Source organism: Balearica regulorum, chromosome 12 (assembly GCF_011004875.1).
Source record: "Balearica regulorum gibbericeps isolate bBalReg1 chromosome 12, bBalReg1.pri, whole genome shotgun sequence".
Lineage (NCBI taxonomy): Eukaryota > Metazoa > Chordata > Aves > Gruiformes > Gruidae > Balearica > Balearica regulorum.
The window spans coordinates 12,853,067-12,873,305 of record NC_046195.1 but is presented as its reverse complement, the minus strand read 5'-3'; the positions used below and the strand labels follow the sequence as shown (position 1 = coordinate 12,873,305).

Sequence of the window (20,239 nt, the reverse complement as noted above, 5' to 3'; positions counted from 1 at the left end):
TCCATTAATTTATCCACTTGGATGCATGTTGACGACAGTAGCTGCTACAAGACTCCTGAAAAAATGGGGACAGATAGTTTTTCCCTTCATTCTACTTTTGTTATCTCCAGTTGTACTTTGTGTGCTTACTGTTGCTGCTGCTGCAGAGAGGCCAGGCATAATTTTAACCATATTTTCTGGTATTGTTAAGATGACTTAACAGAGTTAAAGTTGTTTGTGGATATGGGTTTGTCTGGAGGAAAAGTCTGAAACTTCTGAAAGTTTCAACTGCAATATATAGGTCATATTACCATTAGCAAACCCAGTTATTAGTAGAATCCACTAAAAATATAGAGCTAAGTAAAAGGCAAAATAAATTCAAAATTATTCTTCACTAGGGAAAGTACATATTTTTAGAGTAAAAGAATAAGCAGCTTAGGGGAAACTTCCCTTCTCTGCATTCCTTATTGCAAACAAACCCCACAACCTTCATGGGCGTTAGACTGCTAATCCTATGTAATGGATGAAGGAAATATTTTTAAAATGTTACGGAGACGTGCCTCTTCTTTCCTCCCAGCTAAGGACAGCATTGATTTTAATGTGTGAAATGAGAGTCAGGTTCAGTGAGTTACTGATGAGGAAGAGCCGAAGCAAATGCTACTCTTTCACAGCTGTAACATGACAGTGCTATTGTAATTTCAATTTATTTCATATAAGTATTTTACAGAGTTCAGCACAGCTATCCATCCAGACACCAGCATGGCAGCCCCTGGAAAAATGTAAAACTTTGCATATGTCTTACAAGGAGAAAACCATTGTTTTATTTTTCTCCCTCCTGAGCCCTTGCTGAGCTTTGCAAGCTCACTCCATCTTTCCTGAGCTAATTCTACAGTTAGACTGCTTCATCTGTTTGATATTTGCAACTTTATCATCTCCCTCGATTTTAATTTAACTGCAATGGTCAAGATCACGTGCGATGTTTGATACAGTTCCTACGTACAGTACCTGAAGTTGTTCTATTCTAAAAATGTATAGGTGGATATGCACGGAGCTGAACATTATAGAAATCTTAATAAAAACATAGTTCCAAAACTATGGGACTGAGAATAATAGAATTATTTATATGAATAGGAAAGAATAGCATATGAGAGCAAGAGATCTCTCTGGCCTTTTACCTACCTCTTTTCATTTGCTTTGTGCAAAATTCAGCCTGGCAGCCTTTTCAGTTTCCATGTGGTAAACATTTTTGGGTGGTAGCTCTGTTGTAGTACAATTGGGTTTGAATCCTGTCATAATTCTGTCAAGTGTAGCTATTCATGATATAATATTTTGTACATGATAAGAATATGTTGAGCAGTACACATAACATAGAGTGTTATATACTGTAGCTTTTAAGAACTAAAAGCATAAAAATGTACATAAAAGCACAGCAGAGCTTGATTTGCACTTCAGTTCTACTTCTAAACTTGGATTAAAGGTACAGTTGGAAGTTTTATGGCCTCTAAGTAAGTCTTAATTCTGATCTTCAACCTAGATGACTTTGTGCGTATCACGTTTTGTTCTTTTGGTCCTGCATCTTCTCTGCTTTTACGTGTGACTTGCATTGTCACATGTTGAAGGTAAAAGAAAACCCCTCCACTGTGTGCACAGTTCTCTTGATGAGAAAAAGCATCCAAGGAGGGTTGGTGTTTAGGAATGGGGTGTTAGGGGCAATACGTCATCCGCTGAAGGTTGAACTGAAAGGCAATACGTATCGACGCAGGGTTTTGGTTGTGTTTCTTTTCCCCCTTGCTTCCCAGGATGATTGGCTGTTCTTGCATCTGATGAAATTTTCATGCACATCTACAGAACAGTGGGGTTCTAAGGACAGAGATTAATATTTCAGTAATTATACCTTGCCTGTAGGTTGCTGGAAGTGTTGGTGCATCCACAGAGGAACCCTGGCTGCAGGTAGCGATTCTCAGGAATGTGCGGCAGGAGGAAATCCAGCCGGGGGGCGGGGGGGGGGGGAAAGCACTTTGTTGCTTTTGGCAAAATATGTGGATGGGGAAAGGCAGAATGTATGCGAGTGTCCTTTCCTGGAAATAAACATTTTGAGGACATATACTAACTTGGTACCCAAGTTAGTATAACATGGGGAGAAAAAATTGCTTCCTGGGCTGCAGCAGTCACTTTAGGGCGCTGAATGTCACTTAGCAATGGCAAGGAGAGGTACCCAAGGCTGGATTGTAGCTCGGCAGTCTCTGCCTTTTCACTTGGGGGATTGCCAGGTGCTCTCTGTCTTGTGATTTCAACGTGCCTGGTCAAGGCTGGGCTTCTGGGACATTTCATCTTCTGCAGACTCATGCATCCATTTCTCCTGTCCCTCCCTATTCCAGAGAACAGCCCATCTTCACCACCAGAGCCCATGTCTTCCAAATTGACCCCAGCACGAAGAAGAACTGGGTTCCCGCAAGCAAGCAGGCTGTAACTGTTTCCTACTTCTATGACAGCACGAGAAACAGCTATCGGATTATCAGTGTGGATGGAGCCAAGGTAGGAAGCTGATGGTACCCTGGCGTGTTTACTGTGCGGAGAGGATCGTGACTGTCAACCCTGGCTGAAGATAGACATTGATGGGCGACATTAAGCACTTAAATTCATAAATAATCACTTTTTCTATATAATCCATTATGGACACGTGTAGTGATAACTGGAAAAACACAGGGCACCTTAAAAGTGATTTTGCCAAACTTAATTGATTTTATCTCTGACTAGTTTGACTTCACGATCTTAATGAGCCAAGAGCTTTAAGTGTCGAAATTGAGTCTGCAGCACAGTGTCTGAAACCACCACCCGTACTAGGTAGATAAGGCTTAGGCCTTTTCGGTGAAAAAATATTCTTTTTAGAGAACGAGGAGGCAGATATGTGCAGTCTAGAGCTTTTAATGTAAATGCCAACTGCATATTCACTTTTGCCTGGTTGAACTGGTTACAGGTTAGCACTTCATTTTCTTCAGCTTTTGCACTGGAGTTCCTCAGCCTCAGGAGACACACTGGGCATGAAGACTTCCCCCCCTCACTCTTTTTTTTCTCATCTTGTTTTGCATTACCAGATAGTCTGCTGAGTATCTCCTGTAAGAATCCCGATCAGTTGGATTGAATGGGTTCCTCAGACAAGTGTTTTTATTACATACCAGGTTTATCCCTCTGATTAGTCCCTCCAAAGTGACTTGTAAGGTGACGACTTTCCCCTAGCAGACCCCCGTCGGAGGTATTAGTTAAAATATTTCACTCATGTACAAAAATCATCGATCATTCCTGCCAAAGCACAAACCACAGGATAACGAGACAAGTTTACAGCCTGTTTATCTGTGCTCCTGTTTGGATGAGGATGTTAAAATATCACTGTCTTGGGAGAGAGAGATCACAGAAATCATGCCTTAATAAAGCTTTTCTATTTGTCATGCCTATTTCACATGCTTGTTTTTCCAAACATCTCCTGTGCTATATTTGGTTATATATTGGCTTATAAATCAACCATACTGCTTGTTCAAATTGATGGTAATGTTTCATTGACATCAGTATAGCATTAATATATCACCATCATTACACTGGTTGTGCCGGTGTGTTCATTCCCAGAAACGCCAGCTAACCGGCTGCCTTGGTTTGCAGTCAGCACACACAACCCCTGCAACTTGCTGGGGAAAGCTGGGCCCCCAAATTTGCTTACACCCCACGGGTGCTCCTACACCTGCTCGGGTGAAGCTGGCACTGGTGGCAGCGGGCTGTTGGCTTTACAAACCCAGGCGAGGGTGATGTCCGAACCAAAACTGCTGTACTCGCAGCAGTGGGTGGCTCAATTTGTGGCTGTGCATGCATGCATTAAGACCAATTAATGAAAAGGAAGTAATTACTGTATGTGGCAGGGGGAAGCTGCAGGGGCAGCGTACGCCCGCAGCCAGAGGGTCCTGCCAAGCACTGCAAAGTGCGTGCTGAGAACAAGATGGGCATCCAAGCTTCGCCTTGTAATCTGCCCGAAAGACATTCAGAAGGAAACACCCCCTGCCCCGTTTCAGTGTGTCCTGAAAGAAGGTGAGCTTTCCATAATTAAAATTCTCCCCCTGGGGCTTCCCGAGCAAGAATCAATTGCTGGCCACATGAATTATTCCTCTTGTGTTGAACCTTTGCTGATTAAGGAACAGGTCAAGAAGAGATGCTGCCTTCACGCTTGCCTCTGGAGAGTCCCTGGTTACCCTGCCTGTCCATTTTAAGAGTGCTGATTTGGTAAAAGAAGGGTCTTTGTGTCCAGACAAAGTTAAAAGTTGCTTTTCTCCCTCAAAAAAACATTGTTTAATGTTTTGACCTACTTTTCTAGGGAGAGTATAGACAGCATCAGTTGGTATTGTCCTGCTTTCCATACATCTCACTTATTAGAATAAAGTCTTCTGTGTCTTGGTGAATACCAGCTGGATTAGCATCACGGCATCATTGCGGGCAGAAGATCCCTGTTTTAAAGACAAAAATGCGGAAGCTCAGGTAAATTAGGGAGTTGGCCCTAGAAGGAAGGTGGTGATGAAGGACATGTGTCTCTTACAACTCTCTGTCCTTGTCTGAACTGCAAAGTGACTGTTTTAACAGTTTATTTTAGACAGACATATACAATGCACATTGGCTTGCAGAGAAATCTCATTTAAATCCAACTTGTATGCAGCAGTTGAATTCGTTTGGGATTTTTTTTTTTTTACCTTATGTTGATATTATAATAAAAATATTTTAAAGTGATCAAGAATACAGGGCACTTCACTTAAACTTTGTTCATTATCCAGTTGCATAAGCTTTATTTTACTTTTAGCATTCAACGTATCGCTCTGGGTGGCGTGTTGAATTGCAAGTACGTGGGGTAGCGTAGTGCTGCTGAAACCAGTTAGCACTGCTGTCGTGCAGAGCGTGGGACAGGCTGCGTAACGCCAACCCGATATTTAGTTTCCTCCTGATGCACCACCGACCCAATGGGCCGTGATTCTCACAGCAGTGGCTTCCTCAGGCTGCTGCTGCTGTCCCCAAAGGTCCGGACCCTCTGCAGCCCCCCCTTCAGCCCCATCCTCTCTTCTCCCAGCAGGTGTAGCCTGTCCCCTTCTCCTTCCTGGCACATCCCTCTCCCTCGTCCCCAAACCCCAGGGCCCAGGAGGGTGAGGAGGGGTGCTGCAGGAGAGGGGAGCGGGAGGATTTAGGAGTGGGCTGAAGGGGGGGCATTAAGGGAACCACTGAGCCCGTGTGTTTAAGGGCATAAATATTGGGAACTCCTTTTGCGAGCACGGCTGGCAGGGGGGCAGAGGGGTTGCTTGGCTCTGCTGCCAGTGAGTGCAGCAGGACCCTGCTCTCGGGTCTTTACCTGTTTGCCAAGGGGTGGGGAAGGACAGAAGGGCTTGGCTGGTGCGTGGGGTGGTGAAGACGGACATTGCGGCAAAGAGGAAAATTGGACAGAAAGGGAACAGGATAAAGGGATCAGAGTGACTTAGAGGGAGCTTAACTCTTCCTTCGCAGAGGGATATGCAGGAGGCTCGTGCTGAAAGCCAGGAGTCCGATATGATGGGGGGCAGCCAGGTGAGACCGTACGCCTTCCAGGTGCCAGGTTTCTTCCAAATCTTCCCAGCCCAACAACAAACACCCCCCCCCTCCCCCCCATTGAAATGCCTGGGGAGTCAAGCACTGAAATGTAGAGATCCTATATTTAAAAAGCTTGTATGACTTTAAAAAAAAAAAAGCTAGAAGAGAATGGGTCTTATAATTCCTGTGTCTTTCACAGAAAAACAGGTGCTGTGGACAGTAGCTTACAATTTATAGCAAAAGATTTCACAGATACCATACAAGTATGCACCACGTGATCTTAACCAAGATACGTTCCCAAACAAGGGAATAGATTAGTATATCTTTTAATTATATTATAATTGACTTGTATGTTGTCGAGAATGTAATTTCATCGTGATGTTTTAAGAAGTTTCTAGCCAGAGGCTGTTTAAACTGCAGCACAATGAAAATTGGAGAAAATGATACAGTAAAATGCAAGGGCACGTACTGATTCAGAGTTAATGAGGCAGCCAAGAGACTTCACCATATGAAAGCGCCCAGCGTTGTGGGCAAATTCAACCCTGTTGAAAAATGAGAAAATATGGTGATGATGCCGGGAGAACATGCACTCCTAAGTGCCTGGTTGCTGTGTGGAAAGCCACACAGAGGGCTCCTCATTAAAAGTGACCTACATTATTCTGCCTTTTAGAGGCGAAAAGAAAGTTTGGAAGTATGAGAATTACTCAGACTGAGATCCTCCTTCGTCCTCTGGAATAATACATGGTAGTGCTCTGGTTGGTGGGTTTGTTTATTTTTTTATACACTGGAAATATGTGTTATCCAAACAATACAGGCGAGAGGGAAAAGATGAGAAACTTGTTTCCATATAGAACTTGAGAAAGAAATATAATCCCTCAGGAACAAGCTTTTGTCCTCATTTTCAAATGTTCAGGTGTTCTATGTCTACAAAACGTGTGATTTCAATGGCATCTTTTTTATCTTTTGGGAAATAAGTTGTTAATAAGGAACATAAAGCTGTCTTAAAAATTAATATCCAGCAATAAAGTGTATAGTGAGACTTTTTGAGACAGCAGCAGCAAAGTGACACAGTCAGAGTCATCTGAGATGCCAGTCTTGAGTTGTTTCTGCGAGACGCTTAAACAGATGACTACCAAAAATTAAAATCAGGGTTAAAAAGATGAATAGATTGCAAAAGTAATTTTGGTAAATACATGACACAGAAACATGGACTTTGTGTTTCAGAGGAAAAAAGATTGTCAGCTGACAGTCATTCCCAGTTGCTAGATCATTTAAAAGAGTTTATTACCTAACAATTACCTTGAATATTGAAGATCAGCAGCTAAGTTGGGCATAATTGTGTGAAAGTATTGAAGAGAGAACCAGCAAAATTGCGGTGCTGGGAAAGCAAAATCAGTGGGTCTATTTCAGAAGTAAATTGCAATTAGGAAGAATAAGACTATGGGCCAAATTTTGCCAATCAGTATTCACATAGCGTTCCCCAAAGTGAGTACAGTACGCTATATAGCATGATGAAGCTGTTTGATTAAGAGGCATATGTGTCCTGGTAATGGGATCTGTCAGTGAGTGTCACAGCAAGAGCGGACAGTGTGTTTTCCAGAGCAGAATGATGCTGGCAGGGACAGAGCCCCAGCACCACGTGGTAGCAGATATTTAGGAAGGCAAGAAGGAGCGATATGTAAATCTGCTAATATTTTATGTATTTCTGGCTTTCTCAGTTCCTGTACCAGTCCTAATTGCTACCTAATTGAATAGCTGCCCACCTCTGTACGACCACGCTTTTTCTGTTCTCACGACTGGAGGCAGGCATCCTCGGCACACGGAGAGGAAATTCGGAGCTCTTCCAGTGCTGCGTTCAAAGGCTCAAAACAAATCATTTTCTTTGCCCGTGGAAATGGAATTATTTTAAGACATAGTTGTTAAAAATATGCTACGGTATTTTGCCAAAAGGTGACTCTTAGATTTAAGAAGCTTTCTTTTCACAGGAAAAAAATTGCAGGGTATGGTAGCACAGATGAAATTCCTTCATCTGGTTAGTTCTTTATGTTCTTTTTTTTTTTTTTCTTTCATTGACGTAAATTCAGCCATTAAACCAATAGCAACTCTTTCTCAGGAAAACCTACCAAGTAATTTATATATTACAAAATTTTTGGCACTGAATTAAAAAAAAGGCTTCTGGCAAGGCGTACCTCACCGGGGGCCTGCGTTGGCGTGGCACCATTTAACTGTGCTTCTGCGACCTGATGGATCTGATTTGCGATAACATGTAGCAGAAACAATCACAACATCGCTTTCCCTCTTGGCATTCAGAGTATCAGCGTGTGTTCGCCTGACCCCGTGCTTGATGAATTAGATGGAGCGATGTACCATGTTTTATATTATTTAAATACATAATTTTTTTTAAATACCCAAGTTGTTTAACTACCTCAATTTTCAGGTTTAATAATTTTGTAGTGAAATGATCAGAAGATATTATACAGCCTTGGGTAGCAAAAGATAAAGGGATGTAAAAGAACATGAAAAGTGACCTTACAAAGAGGTGTGTTGCCTTTTCTTTTAAAGCCTATAGAGAAATCCTGAATTAAATGCTACAATTGTGAAAGGTTTGTGTGAGCATGTATGTGTGTTTTGTGAAAGGGACGGAGAGTCTTTTATTTCCAGTTTTGCCTGCCCTAGTTTTATTTATGGCCATCACTTGTCAGGAGTGCTGTGTGCATTCTGGAGGAGTGCGGTGCTGCCGGGGTCCGAGCTGGATGCCCTCGCTGCCGAAACGCCGACAGGCCCCGAGGATTATTTTGCTGACTGCAGCACTGGCAGGACTATGATTTCCAGAGAGCCTCTGCTGGTAAAATCTGATTAAATTAGCAGAAAATATTTTTTTATTCCAGATCTCAAAGTTTTTTTCACTGCCGGGTACCTGAGATGGATATTTCTTTTTTTCAAACCTTTTTCTGCCATGCTCTTTTTTGCCCTTCACACCGTTTCTTCCAGGCTGGGTGTGAAAACTCTTCTTTTCTGTTTGTCCCAGAAAGAGTGCCAACCGTAAAACAGGGGTGTGGGGGAGGCAGGGGCTCAGTAGTACTTACACTTCTGACACTAAGAACCAACACCAGAAGGACCTTTCATCAAAAAGGCAGCGTGTGACACTTGGTGCTGTTTGAAGAGCCCAGAAGACACATCCCAGCTTAGGGGTGACACCGCATTAGGGTAGGCCGGTGGAGAGGTGACCAGGTGTTGACCTCTGGAGGTCCGAGCTGACTGATCCAGTATTCCTGCATTCTTGGCCATACCTGTCCACAAAAGAAACTTTCATATGCCGTAAGAAAAGATTTCTAGTACTGGTCTGGCTGATTACTGTAATACAAAAATTTGAGCATATTTGATGGCCTTCATCTTCTCTTTATCATAGTATGTTGAGTATTTCATGAACTATCATCGGAGCTAATTTCAACATGATTATTAGCACTGAGGATGATAGTGGAGCCATAAAAGAGTAATTCCAACAAATGGAACTAATTAACCCCCCACATAAAAGGAAGAATGTCTTTTGAAATACAAAAACATGGTATAAAATGTAATTTTAATGCATAATCCTGTCTTCCAGTGTGCATAGCTTGTGTGTGTGTTATAATAAACATCTCATTGCTTTTATGCTAGCATGATGACTATTAAGTAAAAATATTAGTTGTGGGTTTATGATCTTTATATAAACAAAATATAATAGATAAGTACTCCACAGTTGATACAGAACAACTATAATAATATCTATATACTAAACTTCTGTGAATCCATATTAGAGCCTTTAAAATAATTTGATCCCATTTAATCCACTCTCATCAGACTAGTTTGCTTCGTAAGGCAGCTGCAGTGTGGACTTCTCCCAGTTCAGATTACCCGGCCCATGCTGGAGAACGATGCTCGTCAGCTGGAGACATGTTCTAGTACCAATTGTGCTAAACAAAGTACTTTGTAAAAGATGCCTGAAGAGTCTCTAGCTGCTCCTTGTGAGCCTTTTTGGGCTTGTTGTTGTAAATAATGAAGCTGGATCGGGCTGTTCTCTGAGAGACAGCTGCTCCTTTTGTAGTGAAGTTCTCCTTCATTTCGCATGATGAGCAGATTAAAAGCAGGACAACATCTGTCCTGCCCCGAGTCACAGCACACCAGCCTAACCTAAGCTGGAACTGGTCTCTCACTCAGGCAGTGAAACAACTTGCAGTAAATAATGAATATTTTTACTGTCCTGGTTTTAATAGCTGTTTCCTGATGTCATTTAAAGATGTTAGTTGTGGTGATGCAACTTCCAGATTTTCAGCATAATTTTGAAGGATTCAGGGGGAACTCTCAGTTTAAGGAAAACTGGCCATCAGTGGATGATGCTGGTGCCTCCCAGGCAGAGGGTGCTGCTCCGGTGAAGACGGGGGTGCAGGCACGGGGTCAGCAGCAGCCTCGGCACGAGGGTGTCTGCATGGGGTGGTGGGTCGGGCACCTCAAAGGTGCGGGGTGTGCCCAAAGTGTCACACTCCAGAAAGGTCCTGTGCAGACATGTATCATTCAGTATTGAAGAGAAATGTGAATGTTGGGGTTAACGGAAGTTGAAGTAGGACAGGCACAAATGGAAAATGAAATGCACGTTTTAGAATAAGCATCAGTGTCTATGTGGGGTCAACACACCAAGGTGTGCACTGGATCCTTCTGCTACATAGGCCAGAACTTCACTTTCTTCTCAAAGACATCTTTGAAATTAGAGTGAATGAAATCCAGGAAAATAACAGTCCCTGATGATCTTAAAATATTTTTGTTGTCTATGTTTGTGGTATACTCAGCTTAACTAAAGTGACCTGAGTTTTTGTTTCTCTCCAGATCTTAAAATAACTTGGGAACATTTTCTTTGGAATTTGGTGATGAAGAAATACAGCATAAAAGGAGAAGCAGAGCTGTCAGCCAGGGATGAGACTACCCACTTGCATCACCTTTTATTTGCTTAAGGTGATATGAAGTATTCAGAAATTCAGGCTGAGGGGAGGTGCAGGATTTAATAGTTGGGAGGATAGTACATTGCCTTGAGTTGTGTCTGCAGGAGAATTTTCAACAGCTGCCAAGACTGGTGTAGATAGGTAGAGCTAGTAGCGTTGGGTGCGCTTGTGTGGACAGGTCCTTGAGTGTTCAGAGGATTAAAACCAAAAAATACTGTTAGGGTTTAACTGCAATGGTAATTTCAGAGTTGCTAATGCTAGTGGGGATGAACTGGAATGGAAAGAAAAATTAAACATGGTTGCACAAACAAGACCTGGGACTGCAGGTGAAAGAGAGCTCGTCTAAAGCTGAGAAATGGAGCGAAGTAAATAGCAGGAAATTTGGCGAGTCCCCTGAGATTGCATCAACCAGAAATCCTGATCATCTGCTCAGGCTGTGTTTTGGTTTAAAAAAAATATTAAAGTCTAGAGCTGTAGAACTCATATCACTTAAATGTTTCTATATTAATCTCTTTCCAAGTTATTAACTTTGAAATATGAAAAATCCTCTGTTCATTGTCTGGATTATTTCTGGAAGTAAATCCTTCAGAAGCCGGTTAGTAAGCTTAGGAGAAAAGATAACAAAGTGCTGGCAACAGCTGTATCCTTGACAGAAGAACCGAGGCACATCTGCCACTGTTTGATCCTGTCTGGCTCATTTTCCTGCTTGTATGTACGGTGCGTGTGTCACTGGCTCAGTGGAAAGACCACACACAACTGAATTCAGGAGATCGATCCTGCAGAAACCTTTTCATAAACACAATTTGGTACTCTTTAAAAAGAAAAGAAAAAAGAAGCTAAAAATCCATGCTAGAGGATTTCTTGTCGCACCGCTCACCGGCAAGTGGGGAAACTTTGATCTGGGTAGGTTTTCCCTTTTTGTAACCTCTCCATGAAATTTTATGGAAAAGCTCCATCAAAGAAAGTATTTCAGTGCATAACTTCCTCACACAGAGTTGTTTCTGATCACCAGACTCCAGTATTAATGTGGCATCCAAATGTGCCAGAGGGGTTAATTAAACCGTGTGATGTTATTGTAAAGAAAACTGGAATCAAGCAAAGGATGCCTGCTTTAGGTCGTGGTCCTTGAACTTAGCGAAACTTCTGAAGATTCTTGAACAAATTTCTGGTGAAAATAATCCGTGCCTGTAGTTAGGTGAAAATTGAGAGGAAAAAATCAAGATTTTTAGTAACATCATCAACACAGGCACAATATGGTAGAGTTTGCAGATAGCTTCCCTCTTTTTTGGTTTCATCAGTTGTTCAAAGCAAAACCTGTGAGATGAGACTGAAATAGGCAAATTTATAGGTGGTAAAAACTTTCATACCAGCTGACCAGACTCCAGTGAACGCAGTGGTGCTCAGCTTGTTTGCGGGTTTTGCATTGTGCTGCCTTTTTTTTCCAAAAAAAATGGGGCTGAGGAACCTTGTGCCCAAAGATGAGCTGAACACATGCTCCATCCCTTGGGCTTTCCACAGCCTCCTCCCAGGGCATTAGGGACTTCTGTCAAGAATTGCAATGAATGCAGCACTGCTTAGCTCTTGGTTTCTTAATCTGGGATTTTTACTCCCTCTTTTTTTAAGTTCAACTACTGAAAGTAATAATAATTCCTAAAGCTGAGCTTTATGAAACTCTAAGGATTGCTTGTCCAACAAAACTGCTACATCAACTATTTGTTCCCTTCCCCCCCGCTGCTGTAGTGCCAGAGGTATCTAATACTTGGAAATCCCTATTCGGAGAGTTAATGTATCAGACATGCTAATCAAGTCATGCCAGATGGAGTTTATAAATAAACTACACTGCATTGTGTATTCTTAAAATTTGAGCATCAAACATAATTCAAGGCAATATTTTCCTAGTTTAAAAAAAAAAAAACAAAAACCAAACATTACTTCTTCCTAGATTCTGGATTGTGAATTTGCATCCAATGGCACAGTGGTTGTTGGATGGAAAATGAGGAATAGCATACAGGACTGTCAACCATTAAATACTAGCTGAAGTCCAAAGCTAATTCTCCCCAAAGAGTGAACAAAATGATCACATGAGCCCCAGCTAAACTCCACCTAGCTTTATTTTTTAACAGCAAAATAAGGGATGAGGCATTTCTGAGGATGCAGAAGGATTAATATTTTCTATTATCTCATAGACACCTTGTGTCTTCAGTTATGTTAGAGCATTGCTCCTAAGTGTTGCTGGACCTGGTTGCCCTTGATTGTCATCTAACACTGACAACTTCAAGGTGCTTTAGAAGATGTCAAGTAGATCCTGTCATCTCCTCAAAATAATGTACCTGCCCTTCTTGGCCATTCCTCATGTCAAGGGGCAATTTTTCCAGATTTTAGAGAGGAAGTGGTAAGCTATCCCATTGCTGACCGCTCGCTGGGGTGTGTAGGTTGTTACAGAGTAGAAGAGTCTTTAACGACGCCACGTGGCCAAGCCCCTTCTGACCTCTGCAAAGGGACCTTCAGGCTTAAGTGAAGCTGTTGTCACACAGCTTGAAGGATGCAGAAAATGATTAGGGCTTAAATGATTCATGTAGGGATGTGATTATACTCTACACAAAGACTATATGCTTTTATTAAATCCTCCAAAGCGTGAATGTGATTTATCTATGGGTTTGTTTTTTTTTAGTTGTATCGAATTGTGGATAATGCAACCTTCTCCTTCACCCCATTTTTAGTCACCAGGCAAAAATGAAGAATCTCCACTGTATTCTTCTCCCTGTCTCTATCAGCTAGAAACCTTATTTTTCATGTGAAAATAACACACAAGCATCATGGTTTATGTATTTTATAAAATGTTGCATGAAATTCCTGGGTAACAATTTGTTCCGGTTTAGAAGGTCTGAAAATCCTTGCTGTAGATTTTCTTCATGAAACAGCTGCTGGTGCTTTGAATCAGGTGGGTGGGTGGATGTGTGTGCTGTGCCTAAAAGGAAAAAAAAAAATCTAGTCAGATGTCAAAGCAAAAATAGGAGATTTCAGAGATTTAGACTGGGTGGAGGAGGTGGGAAGCCAACTCTGCAGAGATGTTAATTACCTTGGGAAGAAAAAGAGCGCAATGGAGTAGGTGTAGCAGGAGATTTACTTAATAGAATTCACATAATCGTGAACCCACTTTCGCTGCATTTAGACAGGTTCTCAGTGAGGACTTTACAACAGAAATATTTTACCAGAGTAAAAACAGTTATTAGTCTTTTTATGAGGGGAGGAGGGGGCTATTTTTACATCTCTTTTCAGGAAGGAGGACAAGAGCTGTATGGGTTTTCTTTGATTTGTTGGCTTTTGGGGTTAAAAGTGAACGTCATCATTCATTGAATTATCCTGGGGATGCAAGGTGATGCAAGGAAAGAAAAAGATACGTGCAACTGTAGAAATGGCTCTTTTGCAGCAGCATGGGAGACACTTTATCCGTAAAAGGTGAATCTCCTCTCTGCAGAGGGAGCTCAGGTTGGGAAGTAAACGCTTCGGACTGCAGCAAGTCCTCTGCAGCTTGCAAGGCGTCCTGGCATCTTCCTCTTTGCAGAATGCGGATGAATCACTGCGGTTCCCCTTCCACTCCTGCCTCCCGCAGAAATACATGAGGTAGCTGTGGAAGTTTTTGGAGTCCATCGATGGGTGAAATAACCACTGTCCTGGTTAACCGTGTAGAACAGTAATTCTTGAAAAGCATCGGCTGGCCAGGCTTACTGGCACATAGGGATAAAATGATGGGTACCCAGAGCAAGAGACTGGTAGTAGATGTCCTGCCAACTGTTGCCTACCCTGTGCTCTGGGCCCCCCCAGGCACGCACAAACGGTGGAGCGGAGCAGGAGGAACAGCAAAATGGAGATACTCAATGCATTCTTAACATATGTTTACAGTATTTCCAATCTAATTGATCCATAACCTCAGCCTGTCCCAGGTAAAGCACTGTGTACGTGTCAGGTGCAGCAGATAAAGCAAAGCTAGACTGAGTGCCATTGCTACTTTCAGTTTTCCCAGGCTTTTTTTTTTTAAGGACCTTCTACAAAGACTTAGCAGGAAGGGTGGGGAAAAAGATTTGATCACATCTGCTGGCCCTGATTTGTAAAACAGCTATAATTAATCCTCCTGCATTACAGGTTCACTGTTTTAGCCAAAGGCTGTTCGTTCTTTCATCCCCAAGTTCTTGCGCTGCTGTGAGTGTGTCTTTGTGTTGTTCCCGCTCTACTCTGTTAGGTGGCCTCAGCAAGGGACTCTCTTTTTTCCTATTAATAGCACTGTTTTGATTAACAATGTGTGTGTGTATGTGCATGTGTGTAGGACTAGAAATGAGATGATCAGTTTATCACCAGTGACATGTTGGCGAGAAGGCGTTACATGTAAGCATATAAGCTGTCAGCAGAGGTAGGAAGGATGGTAGATAGCAAAGGATAGTGCAAATCACGGAAACGTAGGTGGGTTAATTCCACGAGGGAGTTACTGAACATTTGGGATAGAGGGAGAATTTCTCTGCAAATCCATCCTTGTCTCCTCATCTTCACATCCAGTGTCACAAGCCCTTCTGATTCACATCGACTTGATGGGCTGGAAGAACCTGCTGAGCCTGTGATAGCTGTGGCCAGAGGATTAGCAGCTTCTTTCCCTCTTCAATTCTGTTTTTAGACTGGGATACATCTTTACTGAAGATTAACAGCCTGGTGGGTTGGGGAAATTAAATTTGACAAGGGTTGCAAACTGGAAAGCACATATTCAGAGGTGTGAAAAGGAAATGGGGAGGTTTTAATGTAGTGACTTCTTAATGAGCAGATCCTATGGCCTCGAGCCTTAGGTCTTTTCTGGAGGTGACGTTACTTCAGAGTAATAGGTGATGTGAATTTAAAGGGGAAATTCCAGAATAATTCCTAATCTGGCACTCTTGTCTCAGAATAAGGGAGCCTTTTCTGATTTGATGTAATTTAACGTGGTTCCAAAATACATTGGCTAATATATTAGCTAGCTGTTTCATAGCTCTTATTTCAGTCTTTTCCCAGGTAGAGAAACTCGTGGCAGGGCAGCCTGCATTGGCTCATCGTCCCCTTTGGCAGGCGTCTCATCAGAGGAAGCGTCCCGGCCGATTCCTGCTGGCATGTTGGCCCTCCTCGGGGCTCTGCCAAATGCCCGCCGCGATGGCTGCTCTCCTCCCCTTGGAGCTGAGCTTGCTCTTGTCTTTGCTTTTCCCTCCTGAGAATCTGGCAAGCCAAGGCCGACGTGACCGGGGCGTATGCTGTGAGCCAAGCCGGCAGCCCCCATGTGCTGCTCCAGCTCCGCTCCCTCTGTTCTCCAGCCGGCCGACACACACTTCACCTTACGTTACCCAAATGCTGACTTGGGAAAATGTACTTTCAGGGGCCACATTGGCTTTCCCCTTTAGTGCGGTGGTGTCGTACGGGGAGTTTGGGAGAGCAACCTTTTAAATAGTTGAAGCATCCCCTAAAATAAGAGGCAGCTATACATATTATACGCAGCATGAGCTGCCAATACATTTTCTTCCCTTCTATACACTCAGGTCATCTTGTGACCTCTCCCTGCTCAATTTATTTGGCAGTTTCTCTCCGTGGGAAAGCAGCAGGATGGGTGTGTTACAGCCTATGAATGTTCAGCTCTACACCCCCTGATTTGCATTCACTTTTATCTGATGAATATACCTGGTGTGTCTGGAGTCATTTCTGGTTGATGTAGTGCTACCTTGTACTGTGAAAATTCTTCTGTGTCATCTTTAAATAAAAATTTAGATCTGTCAGGATTGTTTTTCTCCCAAAGGAAGTGAAATTAGTATGAGATTTTTGTTTGGCTTACGTGGATGTATCGGGAATGTTCACCATCTGATACGCTTGCATGTAGATCAGAGCAAAGGCAGATTTATTTATTTTTTTTAACTACATGTAGACAACTCAGTATGATGAATGAGTTTATAATTCTGTAAGGTGCTTATTATATTATACTCCTCTTTGCCTTTGTCTTTAGGGAGAACTCTTTAACCGCTTCAGGGATTGATTGCGTTTGATTAGAGAGTAGTTTGTCTTTTGAATCCATTATCCTGGATGAAAGTCTGCAAGTTTATTTTGTTTTCTGAAGCAGCCGGAATTGCACCATGTGTGTTATACGAACGAGGACAGGATGCAAAGTTTTTTCATAAGAGCCCATTTGAATTGATGAGAATTATAATACTGGATTGCAGGTAGGGGTGGAAGAGAGCCCACGGGCTCATCCTGCCTGCAGAAGCTTTCAAATATGCCCTTTCCCTCCTGCACCCTTCCTCTCAGCTCCTTCCTTTGAAACTTGAAAATTCTGACTCATCCTTTCATGAAAAAAGGAAATTTTCCCAGTTTGGTTGAACATTCCCGTTGTGGTGGCCACAAATGCTAACCCTGCCTTCTGCCCCAGCTGGAGACCTTCTGCCTGGGAGATGGAGGAGTGGTGGGATGTACTTTCCTTCTGGTCTCACATAGCCGAGGGTGGGCCAGCTTTGGGCGGGGGGTAGGCTGGGTAACCTGGCAGGAGCGCTTGCAATCCTCACTTTCCATCATTCTTGGAAATCATAACACCCTTTCTTTCTCCTAAACAAAACCAACATGACTGATCCCTCACCAGTGTAGTGTCTCTGCTCTGAAATGATGACCAGATTTACACGGGAAGTGAACGTACAGGCTGGTGCTCCCAAAGTTTAATGTTATAGCATCTTCCAGCGAGCGTGACGAGAGGATGGGGTGAGAATGGGGAGGAAGACTGGGTCGATAAGTGCGATGTACCCGCAGCATCCAGCTCCTCTGAACCGTTTCCATGAGCTCTGATTTAATCTCCTTAGGTTTTCACTTCTCTGTAGGAACGCAGCGTTTCTGAAGTGCCTGACTGACAGAGGAGGATTTAAGGAAATAAAAGGTAGAGCTGGCTTCCAGGCAGTTTCACTAATTGCAGCTTATTACAAATTTAACAGATGAACTGTCAGTTTCTTGAAGGTGTGTGATCACCACAACTTTTTCTTGGATTCTGTGCTGGCTATAGAAAAAAATCAGCCTCTAAGGTGCTAAGCTAATGTGCATTTCATTGCTCAGTAAGATGTTTCTTGGTTTACAATTTGCAGGCTTCGTTATTCCTTTTATCACATCTTTGATAATATGGAACTGTGGTCTCAAAGATATCTTTGGTGTGGGGTTTTTTTTAATATATTTGTATTTACTCAATTAATATTGTAGGAGGTATTGAAGAATTTTATTCTTCTTGGAGTCTGCTTCCAGTGATTGAGGCTTTTTTTCCTTTCAATAAAACAGGTCATTTTATTAGTTTTTCTCCATAGATGTCTAATTAGATAGGCACAGTAGGACTGAAGTAATACTTTTTATCACTTGAAATTTCTGGGTGTTGCAGAGCTTCTAAAATAAATTCTGTAAACATTTGTAAGTAGTTCATCTGTCTGATGTAAGATTTTTAAAGAGGAAAGATACATATAGCACTTTAAGGAAAGTTTTTGGAAAGCATCCTGATTTTTCTGGGTTGATGGTAGCTTTATCTCTCTTCCTGTGACTCTCCATCATGCACTCCTTGTATTATCATGCTCCCTTCGCATTGTCAAAACACTACAAAAATCTTTGATTTTCTTTTAATTTAAATCTCTGAAATCACACTTAGATTTCATATTGGCTGCATTTCTGTTGTGTGACTTAGCCGGAGGAGAGCAGGTCTGGGCAGCTTCGCTTATAGCTCTGCCTGTCAACCGGCCGTTCAAAGAGATGTTCCGACCCTGAGAGCTGACGTCTGTACGGTGTGTGTTGGCCAGCACTTGTTGTAGAATCACCTCTCCCTCTTTCTTACCCTCTTTATCCCCAAGCAAAAAACAATTTCAGGGGTACCAGCCACCTGGCCTCCACTTTGACCCTTTTGGTGAAACTTTCAGTGGTGGGAAATGGCAGAAAGTCGTACGTTTATTTGAAAGTGATGATGCAAAAAGAGGGAACCACTGAAGTCGAGCAATAAAGAAATTAAAAGCATCAGCACAGAGGTCAGAAGTTAGGGAGGGGACGGAGGCAAGCAAGGATCTTTCACTGGTAAATTTAATTCATACTTTTTGCTAAATGTAAATGATAGCTTAGGGAAAAAAACCTGCTTGGAATACATAGTAAATGATGTTGCCAGGATACTTCCTGATCATGTTAATTAAACTGTCCCACAGATTTGGCTTAATTACTGCATAATTTGCATATTGGAAATGATGGTATGCATTACTAAAGAAAGCTCCTATTCTGTTAGCAGAAAGAACACTGTACATGAATTAATTTCCAGGGGAAGGAGTCTCTAGACTCAGATAATGATGTATCTTGAAAATAAAGTTAAGATTTTTGATAATGAACTGACATATATCTCATTCCTTTTTGCAAGATTACATTTTATGCTTGTTCCATTAAGTTCCTTAGAGACCTCATCCCACTGTTGGCTATTTCTTTAATTACAAGAACCACTGTTGCTTTCAAGGTTGCTGGTGGTGAAGCAGACAGTAGTTAACTAAGTGGCAGAATATTTGTCTTGAAGAGGCCCACATTTGATACTGCATGGCTGTTGGTGGTGATGCACTTCACAACCCTCCTAAGTTAAACTCACTACGAAGCTATCAGTTTCTCCTTGTCTTGTTTTCTGTTGTTTTGTGTTTGGTTTGGTTTGGTTTTGGTTTTTAATTTCTGACATGTCTGTGGCACCCTACTTGTGGAGTCCTGAGGCCAAATGGAGAAATGCAGAAATATCTCTTTGCTCTTCCAGTCTGAGGGCAGGTGTTGCTGGCGGACACCCTGCTTGGAGGCCTCGGGCCATCCCGGGTGCCTGGCGGGGTGGTGGGAGTAGCCATGTGCCTTTGTAACACATAAAAAAAGAGGCTTTTTGCATCTGCATTTCTGACGGGGTAATTTTATAGCTCCTGTCCCTGCTGTTGCTTTGAGTTCAGTGGCGTTCCTGCAGCCGTGTTTAACTGCAGGACTGTGACAGTGCTTTGGAAAAAGGAGACAAAACTTCAAAAATCCTGCATGAAGTAAGACAAGATAGAAACTGTTTTGTCTGAGGAAAAAACCTTCTGAATACAGCAATTTCCCAATTTGGACTGCTAGTTGCTTTGGATGATAGGATCCTGTTGTTACTAGGATATGCATTTCCGATGTGGCTTCTACTTTTTAATTCTTTTTTTGATCTGCTTTTAAACAGGTGATCATAAACAGCACAATCACACCTAACATGACCTTCACCAAAACATCGCAGAAGTTCGGCCAGTGGGCAGACAGCAGAGCAAACACTGTGTTTGGTTTGGGCTTTCCCTCTGAGCAGCAGCTGACAAAGGTACCGGCGCTCGCTGAATTCCTGCAAAGGCTGTCTTGTTTCTTATTAATGAAGAATTGCATGCACCCATCTGACCTCTTCTGAGCTGCATGCCTCTGCAAGTCATCTTCATCTGTGCAAGTCGCCCATCTCCTAGAATTACCCTGTGTCCATATTTACAGAATCAGGCAGTATTGCGAACTTTGTGGTCAAAACTATAAATTAAATCTGACCACTGATGATGGTACTAGTGAGGTGATCTTGATGGTATCTTACCCAGTGGCTGAAAGCATTTGTGTTTTCAGATGTTTACAGAAACAACCTGAACTTTGAAGTATTTTTTTGGCATCTCCCTGCCCTG

General features: G+C 42.4%; 1 protein-coding gene across 1 annotated transcript in view; it reads left to right on the top strand.

Moving 5' to 3' along the window:
- Positions 1-20,239, top strand: part of HOMER2 (homer scaffold protein 2) — a 65,225-nt gene that overhangs the window by 21,654 nt on the left and 23,332 nt on the right. The window contains exons 2-3 of the mRNA XM_075764402.1: positions 2,358-2,514; positions 19,768-19,899. Coding sequence (XP_075620517.1) covers positions 2,358-2,514; positions 19,768-19,899 — 289 coding nt within the window. The remainder of the gene's footprint in view (positions 1-2,357; positions 2,515-19,767; positions 19,900-20,239) is intronic.